The 14,964-nt window shown below is 41.3% G+C and overlaps 1 protein-coding gene across 8 annotated transcripts in view; it reads left to right on the top strand.

Annotated features, from left to right (window-relative positions):
- The window catches only part of KIF6 (kinesin family member 6), a 156,325-nt gene extending 141,361 nt beyond the window's left edge, over positions 1-14,964 (top strand). Inside the window, exons 20-24 of one of the 8 annotated variants that reach the window (XR_014005927.1) lie at positions 5,120-5,209; positions 6,298-6,404; positions 11,240-11,403; positions 12,803-12,885; positions 13,671-14,964. Coding sequence is in view for 1 of the 8 variants with exons in the window: in XM_081186405.1 (XP_081042531.1) it covers positions 5,120-5,209; positions 6,298-6,404; positions 11,240-11,256 (214 nt within the window). In the remaining 7 variants the exon portion in view is untranslated. Of the gene's footprint in view, positions 1-5,119; positions 5,210-6,297; positions 6,405-11,239 lie in introns of all 8 variants that reach the window. The other 7 variants (XR_014005924.1, XR_014005925.1, XR_014005926.1 and 4 more) reach the window with 7 other exon arrangements.

Raw genomic sequence — 14,964 nt, 5'->3', positions numbered from 1 at the left:
GGTCTCACACAGATGCTTCCAACACTCCCTTCCCACCTACACAGGAACACCTGGTGCAAAGCTGTCTCTTCTGAAGTAAATATGGAAATTCTTCCTCTTCCTAGGTTAAGTTGTTAAGAAAAACCAAAAGCAAACATGGATGAGTGCTATAAATGTAGACTAGTATTTCTCATGGAGTTCATTTCAGTTTGGGGTTGTGTCACATGACTATTTTTAATATGACAAATGCACCAAAGGTCTGTTAGGTCTAAGTGCTAGCTATATTCTCTGATTGCTAATTTCATTTGTCTTTGAAAACTGACAAACGGATAGATAGGTGACTAGGGTGTACTATTTGTTGGATTTGGTTCTTTTTCTTGGCAGCCAGATTATCAGGTAGCCTGGAGGTTATGATTATAAGGCATGTAGACGATAAAAAGCCAAGAGCATGAATAAAATGTGATATTCTATGTGGAAGAGACTGTGTAGCTCCATTTTTATTTGCAGATATCTAATATCATCTATGCCATTACACTCGTAATGACCCTTTTAAGTTCTCCATGGACCTTATTCAAGGCACTTTAGTGTTATTGTGTGTTAAGCCTGCTAAACCCATTTTATGCAGGTATGTTCTCAGTGTGATGCATGAAGAATTTGTAATGGAGCTCTTGACACTGTGAGAGGGAACAGCAAATTTTTATATCCCACTGTGCTGAAAATTTATTCTTGTCCCCTTGAAGCCTGTTTGAGGCATTAACATTTCGGAGGCAAAGTTTTTAGTTTCCTACATTTAAGAATATAAAATAACAAAATGCTTGCTTCCCAAGGATTCCACTGAACCTGAATGACACAATAACCTAACTGATTCATTCCCGCAATTGCATGGGATGAGACCTTTTGACTTTATATTTTCTCTCAACTCTGTGGCCTTGGAGCACAAAAAAGCTCTTTGTTAAATCCATCCAGAAGCCAACTGGTAATTTACTCACAGAAAGGGATCTAACCATCATCTTCCATCAGTCAAGCTAATAGGAGTAGTGAAAGTTGACATGAATTATATACTACATGACAATGAATGTGGGTTCAGGTGTAGCTAGAAAGTCATTTGTAAGAGGAAATTTAGATAACAGATGGATAAGTGGCTATAAATGCTAAAATTCAGGAGACCTGATATAAGAATCATATGAATGTATCACTAACATAGTTACCAGAAAACTATAACTACAAAGATTCTGGTGGCACTTTAAAGATTAACAAATTTATTATGGCATAAGCTTTCCTGGACTGTAGCTCACAAAAGCTCATGCCATACTAATTTGATATGTCTATCTCCAACATTCTCTGTCCACTGGAGTAAGGGCTCTTGCTGTAGCAGATGGGGGGATTTTGATATTGTGCAGCTGAGGTATCCAACACAACAGTTGTATAGACAGACATGCATTGTGCAACAAGTTGTACAGTCTATTGTGCAACGAAGTAACCAGCAACCTGCTTGTGCAACTTTTATTTTACTGTAACTTGGAAGTATTTTTCTGCACACGACTCTGCTGTGTTTGCTGCTTGCACTGAAATAGGATTTCTGCTGTCAAATACCATGTAGCCCTTGGTGAATTGATTGACGGGACCTGTTGAGAGTGAGAGGAAAAGTAAAGGTGAGGGTAGCCAGTGGATCTCAATCCTTTGGGTAAGTTAGGGACTCCCCCTGCATGCAAAGACAGGCTTCGGTGGGTTGAGTGGATGAGACCAATAGTACCATATTGGCCTGAATATAAGCTGCACTTTCCCCCCAAATTCTGACACTGAAAAGTTAAAGTGCTGCTTATATTCGCGACCTTATGGTATGCAGCCAGGAGCACGTAGTTCCCTGTCCTCTCCCCCAAGGCCAGGAAAGGGGAGAGCAAGAAAGGGGAAAGGCTGCCAGCAACGCAACGCGTCTCCCCACCCCCCACCTCCCAGTATGCAGCTAGGAGCAGCAAGGAAGGGAGCGGCTTATATTCAGGTATTTTTTTCTCTTTTTTTCTTCCCCCCACTCCAATTTTAATGGTGTGGCTTATATTCGGGTGCGGCTTATATTCGGGCCAATACAGTAGGTCCAGTGGTCAAGAAGGAGGTTCCTGCACATGCTGTAGGAGGAAATGAAGGGCAGGTGGGACTTGTCCACCGGGGAAGGTAGTCCATCTAGGAGAAGGCAAACTCTGATCCAGACCTCCAATGCCTTGCAGTTATACTCATTTGTGATAAAGGCTTTGGTAGTAAACCCAAGGAAAAATCCATACCCACTGCCTTGTGGGGCATCTCAAGAAGAGGAAAAGGCTAATGTGTAAACTCTATTCAAATCCAGAGTCGAGTCCCTAAGATGATGATGATGATGATGATAATTTTTAAAAAATTATACCCTGCCCTCCCCAGCCAAGACCAGGCTCAGGGCGGCTAACAACCAATAATAATAAAAAGTTGATTAAAATACAACTTAAAAAACAAGATTAAAATACAACATTAAAACATTAAGATGCAGCCTCTTCACAGGAGGAGAAAGGAAATCGAAAGAGGGGAAGGGAATCTAATTGATTCTAAGCCAAAGGCCAGATGGAACCTGTCTTACAGGCCCTGCGGAAAGAAATCAGATCCCGCAGGGCCCTGGTCTCATGAGGCAGAGCGTTCCAGCAGGCCGGAGCCAGTGTTGAAAAGGCCCTGGCTCTGGTGGAGGCTAATCGAGCTTCCTTAGGGCCCGGGACCTCTAGGGTGTTGCTATTTATGGACCTTAAGGTCCTCCGTGGGGCATACCAGGAGAGGCGGTCCCATAGGTACGAGGGTCCTAGGCCGTGAAGATAGTGCCTTGTACACCTCCTTCTGGCAGCTCCTGAAGCCAAGCTGTATGGCTTTGCTTTCCCTTGAACCACATCAGCAAAGCTGAGAGGGGGATCTTGTCTGGGCAACCCAGGACCACCATACACACACACTGCCCAGGCTTGTGCCCTGGGGAGGTCACCTTGGTACTGCTAACACAGCAAAAACAATGTGGGGGGAAGCTGTTACAATTTACTGGTCTCTGTAGCCACAGTGGGCACTGTGGTTCTCCAGCGGTTTGATTTACCCCCAGAGGCACACTTCACTGTCTCTCAAGGCAAAATAAACAGCAGATACTTTCAGAAAGTTACTGAGAGATGAATCCTCCCAGCTTGACTCCCATTATTTGAATGTGCATAATAAACCAGACTTCAAAAGCAAGAAATGTGAGCATCTTAAAGATATTATAAAAACAGGAATATGTTAAAGGACTCCCAGTTCATAACAATGAGATTTAAAACAAGGTGAGAAATATTGAAAAAGAATGTATCACATTTCAAATAATTGAAAGCTCAGTGCACACAATGTTGGACTTTATAGTAAGATAGCTGACATCTGTGAAGTAAGGCTGGTGAACATTGCCAACACTCACTGCATTGTTAGGAAGTCTATGAGCTTGAAGACCTTTCCCAAAAATGCTACGACTGAATACTCTTTCTAATTGCCTTGCTGGAAACAGTGACTCTCATCCAATTAGAGCAAATTAAATTAGTTGTAATGATCATGATTAAGAATTCTACAGAGAGGAAAGATGACAGATCCTTTTTGTTTCTGATTTTCTGAGCTCTGCATTTTGCTCTGCAAACTGAGCAGTGAGACATTCAGAGAAAAGAATACTTTGCTGAATGTGTGGCCCCCCTGGTGCCCCCAAACTACTTTTCAAAATTTGGTGTAAGAAAGTGTCCAGGAAAACTACAGCTGGAGCAGATGCTGTGTCTCCCCCCGCTCCCGGCACCAAAAGAAAAAGAAAAAGCTTTCCCTTTTAAAATGTCTAAGGAAACACAGAGAGAAATTATGGATTCTGCAAAACAATTCAAACAAACCGGCGAACATAGTGGATGGGGGTTTGCTTGCTAATCTGAACATCAGGGCTGGTTCAGTTGCAAGGAAGGGTAAAGTTAATGGAAAACACAAAGATGGGTCGTTGTTTCGTTCAGTTCACAAATAGATACCAAGAGGGCAATGTACAGGGTTAACTTGGATGATTGCCTTCACCTTGTATCTTCTTGCTATACTTTGGCGGGAGCATTTGCCTCTCTTCAAAGAGATCTACCTTATTCTTGCAAGCAAGTTTTCAGTGAAACTCATCCAGCTGTTGTTGTTGTTTTTTAAATAAATGGGGCAAATCTATATCTGAAGTGCATTAGACTGAGGATCTCTTGGTACAATAAAAGAACTCACAAAATCAGAGCCATGGCTGAGATTGTACTTGCTCTTCAGTGCTGCGATTTCAGGATTTCCAGGATTAAGGGGACTTTGATTTATTCCTGCTTTCTCAGCTGGGTGGGCAGGAAGTCCTTTGCCTTGGTGGAGTCAAAAGTCTGGGACCTTGTCTTCCAGCCAAGGAGATATTCTTTCTTGGCTCTTGTGACACTGTTAAGAAGCAATGCTTTCCATTCACTCTTCATAAGTTTCTTTCTTTTTCTTTTTGCCAGAAGTATCTGTTTGGAAGCCAATTTAACATAAACTCATAAAAGCAAAAATACCCCAAGCTTGCCATCTAGTGGTTAAATCTTGGCTCAGAGTGATAATGTTCAGATTTCAAGTCAATGCTTGAAATAGTGGCACAGCAGATCATATGCCAGTCCAAATGTTAAGAAGTTAAGTGTGATGCAAACATTTTGCTTTGCTATGGAATGTCGTATGACATTCTTCTAATCCACTGGTCTGCAAGTGCTTCCCTCATGAGTAGTGCCATGACCATATTTTGTTAAGTGGAGAAATAAAGAATGAAGGGAAGGGAAGAGAATCAGTAAGCTAGCGAAAAGAGTAGAGTAGGTAAGAAAACAAGGGATAGCTATGGAAAATGGGAACAACATAGAAAAGTAAAATGTAGCCCATACTGAGAATGAAATTGAAACTGGGTACTGCTATCTGCAATGATTATCATCTGAATGGACTTCAAAGTCCCATTTGCTTAATCCCAAAAGAACCATTGCGGACCATTTTCTTTCTAGGAAATGACTGAATTAGACAAATATTTCACTCCTTTCTATAGATTTCTATGAATTAAACATATCCTTTGTCAAATGCAGCATCACTTGTGGCAGTCTGAAATGAATTCTTCCCCCAGGGTTCCAAATAACAGCAGAGCCAGCTTCAATGAAGAGCATTCTGTGAAGAGCAGTGGGAGCAGACTGAGTAACTCGCCCTCAAAAGCAAGGTATGCAGTAAGGGCATGTGGTGCTGAGAACCCAGCAAAGACACTGAAGCCCTCTTCAGAATTATTATTATTATTAATTGGAACACATGGAGTATTGCTGTGCATTCTAGTCCTGCCACCAGTGTTGCCATCTCTACCATCCACTGCTGCCTTTGCTCCTTCACACACTGAGTGGAAAAACTGAAAGGGGATCCTATGTGCATCCCATCCATACAGAACATGAAACCCTTCCTCCCCACTTGCCACACTCCTGATCAGGATTGGGGCTCCCACACAGCTCTTTTTACTTGAAAAGGGAGGTGTTTTTAAAGTGATCGATGGTTTGGCTCTTAAAGTGGCTGGTATGTAAGGCTGCAGTAAAAGGTAATCTTGCCCATAAGCACTTGCAGCTTATGTGGCTTGAGAATATAACATGCACTGAGCCGGGCCATTTTTATCTCATTCTTGCAACAGCCCTAAAGAGATAGATGTTACCCAAAGTCATTTAAGAAGCCTGTGGGATTTGATTCAGGTGGTTTTTGTGCAGGTAATGTGCAGCGGTTGCTGCTTTGCTCCAAGCATTCTGGATAACCTCCGTGTTCATGCAACCATAGAATGCCCTGGAAGCTTTGCTGAAGGGCAGCATATAAATATTTTAAATAACGAATGGTGTTTTCCCAACACTCAGTTTCAAGTAGCTGGGAAATTGATTTTCTCCTTATTTTTAAGAATGTAGTGTGAGTACGTGTTGATTGTAAAACAGATAGACATGTGCAATTTGCAAATCCAATGCTCTCTCAAATTATGCTGATTGCTACCAAAACAGAACATAATCCACCAGCCCCTGTTCCATCCAAGAGTCCTGAATAAACCTAGCTGAAAGAAATGAACAGAGGTTGTGTAGCACTTTGTGGATTAGGCCTATATCCTGAAGACAGAAAGCACAAGTTATTTAAATTGTTTTTAAGGCTTTAACCCACCCTGGGACCTTAGGGTGAAGAGCAAGAAGAAATCATCATCATCATCATCAAAGTTTTCCACAAGAAGGAATACAAAATCTAAGCAGTAGAAAACTCAGATGAAAGCTTAAATATACTTTGTTATTGCAGGATTTCACCAGTACAAAGTTCATCTATCTCCTTCACAGGAGACCACCAAACAGATGCTGACATTCTAGCTTTCATTCGGGCCAGGCAGAATCTCATACAAAAGAAAGGTAAGCCTTGCTAAGTGCACTACTGGTCCAAGTTGTGATCTATGTTATAGCATTAACTATCTAGGGATATGATGCAATCTCATCCAGGTTTATAGCAAAGAGTCAAAAGCATATGTTTCATAAATGTGTCCCAGTATGGAGCATTTTCACATTAATTCATGTTAAGGTAATGTCTGTATTCACCATAGTCCTACTCATTGTTTTTAAATGCACAGTTATGCTGACCATTTAGGGTGCTCTTGAAAGGTTGGAAAGACTTGTCATTAATTAAAGAAATTATTTTTATTTATTTATTTATTTATTTATTCATTCATTCATTCATTCATTCATTCATTCATTCATTCCCCGCCCATCTGGCTGGGTTTCCTCAGCCACTCTGGGTGGCTTCCAACAAAATATTAAAATTACATTAAAACATCAGTCATTAAAAACTTCCCTAAACAGGGCTGTGTAATATGTGTAATATGTTAATAATATGTGTGTAATATTATGTGTGTAATAACAAACCTGCTTCATAGTATTTCTTCTTAGTAAGGTTCAGTTTTGATACAATTTCCTATATTGCTCTTGAGAAAATTAGAAGAGCCCTGGTAGTTCTTATTTTCTTGAATGCTCTTCTCCCTGCCATCCTTGACACTGCTCGTTAAGCATGTTGGCATCCTCTTGGTCTTGGTGGTACTTTTCATGAATTGCAGTGTACATTCTAGCTGAGCTTCTATTACTGCAGTTTTGAATAACTTTCCTGTGGCACAGGGTTGCTCTCATATGTTTTTTCTGTGACTGCTTCCATACTACTATGGTTCTGCTGAGACACTGATTTTGTGCAGTCACCAAGAAGCAGTATCAAAAGGGAGACTTAATGAGGCACTGTCTTATCCAGAAATGTCCATTGCCAAGATCCTTGGGCTGCATAATCCTGATGCAGAAGAAAGTTCTGTTTATCAAAAGTTCCTTGCAAAATTAATAAAAAGCTTCCTACTTGTTAGTTCTGCCCCTTTTATTGCTGCTTACTGAGCATGGAAGCAAGATTACCAATTGAGTAATTGCACTTCACTAGTCCAGAACCTAAGTCAGAGCAATGGCCAAGCCAAGCCAGTATCCTTTGTCTATAGTAGCCAATCAGTTTCCTTTGGGAACCCCACAAGTGGGACTTGGAAATAATTGCCCCTTCTGCTGTTCTCTAGTAACTAGCAGTCGGAAGTATATTGTCATTACCCTTGGAGTCCAGCAATTGCTAGGACACTGAAACAGATTCTACATGGCCAGTAGCAGAGAGCTGGTTTCAGATTCCTGGTTCTCATCTTAATACTAATGATCAGGACCCCACTGAGCTTGAGGCTGGATGGCAGGCACACAAACGGTAAAGGCAGTCATGTTGGCCAATAAGAAAAATATCTTTATTAAGACCAACCAAAATGTCACAAAATAGTGAGCAAGCTTTAGAGTTCTCCAGAACTCTTTGTCAGGCTGGATGTTAAGCAGAGGGTGTGAGGCTTGCTGATAAAGCCATTAGGTCTGCTTTAGTCATAGTCTTTGCATGCAGTGTAGAGATGGCAGAGGTAGGTGGATTAGGTTCTCCTAGGAGCTACGCAGGCACAAACGAATATGCACAATGACTGATATCCTGTTTTTGAGAATATAAAATCAAACATTTACTTGGATCTATTTCCAGCCTTAAGTGTTTCCAGTCTTCTTGTTAACCAGAGAACAGAAGTAAAGGAGCACACTGTGGTTTTTATATACTGGCAAAACTGGAAATTAATTTTAGGTAGCATACAAGGTAAAAGCCAGTCATCCCTCGCTTTGCTAATGTAAATGCCTACACAAGTAGTCCTTTTTATCTTGTAAATGAGCCTTACCTGCTCTTCTTCATTTTAAAGGTTCTTTGTGCAGAATAGGATGGACATCTGAACCTGGGCTCAATCCACAAACTTTTCCATTTACATGCACTACATACCCAGGCTGTGTGCAAACCAGCCCTTAGAAGATGAATGTATTACATTTCACTCGCTTAGGAAGGTAATTAAAAATGGCAAGTGGTAGAAGACATTCAGTATTAAATAGACAACAGTGGCACCCAAAGGTAACAAGGAAGCTATTAATCTTTATAAAGAAAAGAGGGAGATTCTTTGTAGCAGCAGTTCTGTAGAGATGGGAGCAAATTATACAGAACACATGAAAGCAGCTGTGATTAGTGAAGCAATAGCTTTCCATCACCATGCAATTGCTGACGACAGCATTACTCAGCAAGCTATCAGCACCTGCCAGATGGTGTTAGCATTATCCCATAACAGAGCTTTAGTCTATCTCTGTGGTTATCAGCAATAATTGTTGGGTGTAAACACCTTCCATCCAGAGCAAACATTTAGACACTTAGGCTTTGAGGTGTCATGTGTCTCAACTTGTTGTCAGGCTCTTTCTAAATATATCATGATGCTGAATTGTAAGGTATTCCCCAACAAACCATGATGAAATAAAGCTGCTGAGTTTGTCACCCAATTTCAGTAAACCAAGAAAGCATGGCCAACTAACTAGAAAAAGTGCAGATAAGACAACAAAGGGTACTCATGCCCTTACAAAAACCTAGTGGGGCTATATCTAGATCAGTTTTAGTAATTATGTAGGATGAGTTATCTGAGTAAGTTATGGCGGGATCTATTACCCATCCTAGTAAGTAAGTAAGTAAGTAAGCAAGCAATTTTTTATTTATACCCTGCCCTCCCCAGCCAAGACTGGGTTCAGGGCGGCTAGCATCAAATATCAAATACATTAAAACACAATCAACACAATCAAACAATTGATTAAAATACAGCTTAAAAATTAGAATCAGGATAAAATCAGGATAAAATCCTACATTGTTCAGGAGATCTATTCATGGGATAAAGGTGGACTGTGGGCACATGAAACTTTTGTGAACTTCCTTAAATTAACAATTTTTGGGATTAACTAATATTACAACAGGAAGATTCCGGGTGGTGTTTGGGTGCTGTTCTGTCTTGTTATCAGAGACCAGAAACTCTGGATTCTTTGTTAGGCTGGAGTTCAGGACCTTGGATAGCTCAAGCAGGCTATTAGCTCCAAGGAAGATAGAGGCCCTTTATGCCTTTTGGACTGGACTACCTCTCTCAGGCTCCACCCTTTGCTGAAGAGTGGGGTGCCTTAAAGGGGTAACCCTCAGGTCTGGAGCCTCACACTCATGCCTTATGTGCTGCTTTCACTGCAAGCAGAGAGGCAGGTAAGAAGAAGAAGAAGAAGAGTTTGGATTTGATATCCCGCCTTTCACTCCCCTTCAGGAGTCTCAAAGCGGCTAACAATCTCCTTTCCCTTCCTCCCCCACAACAAACACTCTGTGAGGTGAGTGGGGCTGAGAGACTTCAAAGAAGTGTGACTGGCCCAAGGTCACCCAGCAGCTGCATGTGGAGGAGCGGAGACGCGAACCCGGTTACCCAGATTACGTGACTACCGCTCTTAACCACTACACCACACAAAGGCCTCCCTTTCCCAGCAATCTGGCTTGGGGTGCTATCTCTGGGGGTTCCAGTTTGAATTAGCTCTAGCTAAAAGGACTTGTGGCTGGTAGGCTCTGGCTTAGGCCAAGTGTTGGGGCCAGCATTTCTAAGGTTGTACCACTGATCTCTTGCAATTTAGCTAGAACCTCCTATTTGCCTTCAAACTTTTTTCAGATTGTCTGGATTTATAAAACCATGTATAGCTGATTTCCAGGCCCCATCATGAATGCAGGAACCCTCTGGTCCACATTTTACAGTCAGGAAACTTTCAGCTGAAGTTAATGTACCTTTCAAAGAGTTTCTGGTGTACAATACTCCCATATCTGCTGGGATAGAGTCAAAGCCACAGCTTCCAATAATATATACTCCTTTTTCTGCAGCAATTTTTCTGGCTGCAATTCAGGATCAGGATCACAGCAGGTGTTTAAGTATTGAAAATAACCAACCATTTTAGAAAGATTTTGGAATTCTATTTTTGAATCAATAGTGGTTTAGGGGGAATGCTATCTGAGCACCCATATTTACAGCTCCTTTTCCTAGTGACTATCTTTCTCAGTCAATGGCTGTCTTTACACTGAATGAACAACAGAGCAATGGTGGTTCTTCTCTTCCTGCTCTAGGAAGCTAGTTGCCCAATGCCCTCTCTGGCATTGTGGAGCCTGTACTAGACTTTGGTAAATCAGTGAACTTAGGGTGATGAGAAAGGTCATATGGTGCCTAGAGTGCAAGTGAAAGATGTGCTGTGAAGCTGACTGAGCATGAGTAAAACAACATAAGCTTGCTTCAGTGTGGTGGTGAGGGTGGTGAAGAGGGCCCACTTCTCTGCCTCTATCACACCCTCAAATAGTTGTCCAGTGGAGCTTTTTCAACAGTCTGAAGTCTGTTGAGATCTACTCCAGGGAATGGCATTTTAGATCATTTGGAAGCCCATTCTGAATTGTTTACAAGGTATTTCAATGATAAAGTTGCTCACCTCAGTAGCAGTCTTGATGCCATATCTACATTCACTGTAGTCTCCAGTGAGGTGTCAGCTACAACTTCTAATGTAACTTCTTGGGATCAGTTTTAGTCGATTTGGAGATGTAGAACCTTTGGTGCTGTTCCCCCACCTTCAACTGGAGGTCACTAGGGTGGTCATGCCCCAGGACTTGGATCTTGTGCTGATGCATTGAAAAAGCCCGGAAACAATTCATTGTATCACATTTCTTGCGGTTGAGAACTGTAAAGAAGAAGGTCGGTCTTTGCTTTTCCTAACATTCCTAGATTAATAATTACAAGTTTAAACCTAATGATTTGTGCCTGACACCTTTATCTTTACCCTTTCAGGATTGGGAAACAAATGAATTTTGTCATACAGCAAGCTGCCATTTCAAAATAAAAACTAGCAGTGCAGAGCTACTGCAACACCAAATGAATGGACCTTTGAGCTGCAGCTGAATTTACAGGAGGCAAAAAACATTGGTTTTGTCCAAGGAATAACATGACAAGACGTAAGCAACTGGAGAGGATATCCTAGCTTATGCCATGGGGAATCGGATGGCCATTTTTATGTAGCTTGTAAAGGTTTCGATTATTTAGAAATTCTAAGAACACTTTTCCATGCCTCGCACAAGCAGAAGAACTCTTTCCCTGGGACATTTATTTATTTTTTATCCCTGGGAATCTTATGAAAGAGTTGCCCAGTTCTCTGCAGGTTGGATTTGTACATCATGTTAGGGTTTGGGTTTTTTTCTTGGCTTTGGTTTGCTTTGGCTCAGTAGCACTGTGCAAAACACAGCAATTATTTTTATCCCTCATAATTTTATTTAGAGCTGTCAATTTAATGCCAACAAACTTTTTTAAAAAATTGTGAAAAGCCAACTTTCATATATTTAGATATTATGGATTTTATTGCTAAATCCGAACTTCATTATAAAAGGAAATTTTCATAGCTGTATTTGCAAAAGAATGAGGTTGTTAGTTAAGCTGTAGTCCACGGAGTCCTAGTTTGTCAAGTTGAGAGCTCTGTGTTTTTAAACTGCTGGATTATTTTTCCAAATCTGTTTTTGCTTTTTTGCATATAGGATTTTCATTATTGCCCTTGAGATGCTAAGAACCTGTATGTTTGTGGACCCTCTTCCCCTCTATTTTTGGATAATGTTTGATCATCAACTATTGTTGGAAACGTTACTGCTCAAAAATCAGTTTCTATTCAGGGCTTTGCTGAACGATGACTGCCATATATCAGAAAATAATATGTTACTAAATACAGAAAGACCATCAAAAAAAATCACTTGACACAAGCTGAGAATTAATCAATGTGTAAAGGAAAATTGTAATGTTTAGCCTGAATTTCTCCTCTTTATGTCAGTAAAATCAACATTCTAAAACTTCTAGACAAGGAGCTTTACCTCAGAGATTCACAGAATTTGTCATGGTGGACATTTGAAGTGTGTTTGCATGTATTTAACATTTGCATGCATTTTATTTGTGGGGGCTCAGTAAAGCAAAATAAAGACACATTCAGAGAAATAGAGATATGGGGAGAGAGAACAACAGCCATATGCAATTGAATGCTTTATTTTTCAAGCTGACTACACATTTTCTGCAAATGACCCTGAGCCCTGAGATTTATTTATTTTTTAAGAAAACATTTATGACCTATGGGCTATTGGCACTCAGAAGCAATATGTGTGGGAAGGAGGGTGTTTAACCTTTTCCATGTCTGTATCTTTGCCACTCCAAATTACCAGTTCCCAGTTCCTTGGCCCCTTGAGATGGGGGGATCAAGAGAAGATGCTTTGAGCACCAAAAAGGTTGAGCAGTTCCTCTCTTACCATAGCTTCTCTGCTCTGAATTCTCCTTCCTGAAGATGCTTTCTTTCCTTCCTTCTTTCCTTCCTGTCTCTAGTATAACACAATGTGTAATGAACCAGTTTCCCAGAGGAGAGATCCTTGAAACAACCATATGACGGTTGGGTCGAAGGAAGCCATGTGAGCCATTTCATCCAACCATCTTCTCATTGCAGGAAATCCAGAGCTAGAGCATCCTCAGTGGCTCAATATATCTAGTTCCTTGAACTTTTCCTCATAGCACCTTCCCTTCATACTGGCAGCTATCCACATTACTCTTTTCTGAACCTGTTCCCATTTGTCTGTGGTGCTCAGAACTAGAAGTTATCCTTCTCATGACTTGGTATCTATGGTTATTTTAATGCAGCCTAAAATCACATTCACCTTTTTTGCAGCTGCAGCGCACTGCGGACATGTCCAGCCAGATTGGGTACCTTTAGAATGCAATTAGGATGAGGATCTGTACCCTTCTGATAAGAATGAAGTAAATAACCAGAATCTCCATGATGCTGAATGGCTTCGCCTTTCCTCCTCAAAACGAGAATCCTGCTTAAGTGTAGCCAAAATTCATAGCACAGCCTCCAGGATTAGCATTTGGGAAAGCAGAAAACCACTTTGGGCCTCTCCTCAAGTGAAGTCTGGGGACCACAGCACACAGCTACAATCCCAACAGAAGGCACATGAGTTACACTGCCAGTCATGTGCAGGCAATAGACCAGCAATTCATCTCCAGGCCAAAAACATAGGCACAGACATGGTATGAAGAAATGTCAGCTAGAGTTTGACAGGAGTGCAACCTGCTTACAGCTTCTTGATTGTCACTCACAAGTTTTGCTAACTTAAATTAAGCAGGTTTTAACAGAATATGCAAAACGGGTGCAGTTTGGGGAGCTCATCATCCTGGTGTTGTTTACGTTCCCTTCCAGCACTTGAAGAACATGTGGTTCTGAGTTATAAACACTGACCAGTTTGCACAAGGAATCTGACTGAGACCATAAACATGAATTGTAAGCACATTCATGCAGCAGGTGTTTAATAGGGTTACTTGCAGGTAAATATGCATAGGATTGTAGTTCTAATGTGCCATACAGAAACACATTATTTCCACGCTCCTTGGAAAAATGACTTTGCAGAGCAGAAGCTACAGTTGTGAATATAGGTTTGTATTTGTCTTTCAGCCTACTTAACCACCAGTGGAAAGGCTTTCTTTGGTAAATAGTATCTCATGCACACTGAATACTAACCAGGGTGATATTAACCCAATGGCTGTGTAAACTTGCCAATATAGTAAATACTATTTATCGGTTCCAGGCAGGGCAAATTACTCTGACTCCACCTGCTTTGTTTGCAGAGAATCCCTGGGTGAGAAGAAGACTCTGAGGAGTAATAATCACCCCTCCAGCCTTATGATTCTTTATCACAGAAGTGAAGCCAAAGAAGGGTAGTAAATGAACACAATTACATCCTGCTAGACCACTGAAGCTGATTTATTAAGATAGTTTATAAAGTTTCAAGCCAATGCAGTGGGCAAGTCTTCCGGAGCTTTCTTCCACTGGCCAAGTGAAGACGAGCGCTAGAGATATTTGGTGACTCTCTTCTGGTACCCCCACCACCCTGAGGTGGCTGTGGCCAGGACTCCTGAGAAGGCAGCCCAGATTGTCATGGTGTATGAAGCTTCGTATGACCCACCGGCGTCTGGCCAGCAGGGGCAGAAAAGGGTCTCCTGAGGTCCCTCTGGTCACTGAGAAGGATCCACCACCACACCAAGGCCAGGCTTTGCATGCCATTGAGGCCCAGGAGCACGTCACTGAGGACTCATTTGGGCACTGGGGGCATACGCACAGCAGCCAGGAATGATTCTCAATATTTAGCAAGCATTTAAATAACACTCCCTTCAAGAAGCCCTGTTGTTTATCAGACTAAAGCAAAACTAAAAATTAACCGTTACTGTGAAGCCTGAAAATATAACACATTGCCATACTCTTGTTCACGTAAGGGGGGAAAAAACCTAAATTATGTAAATAAGGACACATAAATACAAAAGTGTTAGGTCTTTTAAAGAAACAAGCAAACATTCTGGAGGATTCTGCCCTATAGCATTTTCCATTCTGGGAGGGTATGATGGCGTCTGGCTTGTATTAGATTAGGCTTTTGAATGCACTGTCCATGTCACTGATCTGTAGATCTCAGAAAATAAAATGTCTTTGTTAAATAAATGTA

Source organism: Podarcis bocagei (assembly GCF_964188305.1).
Source record: "Podarcis bocagei genome assembly, chromosome: 3".
In the NCBI taxonomy this organism is placed as follows: Eukaryota; Metazoa; Chordata; class Lepidosauria; order Squamata; family Lacertidae; genus Podarcis; species Podarcis bocagei.
Note: the sequence above shows the minus strand (reverse complement) of the source record. Positions and strands in the feature narration are given on the sequence as shown.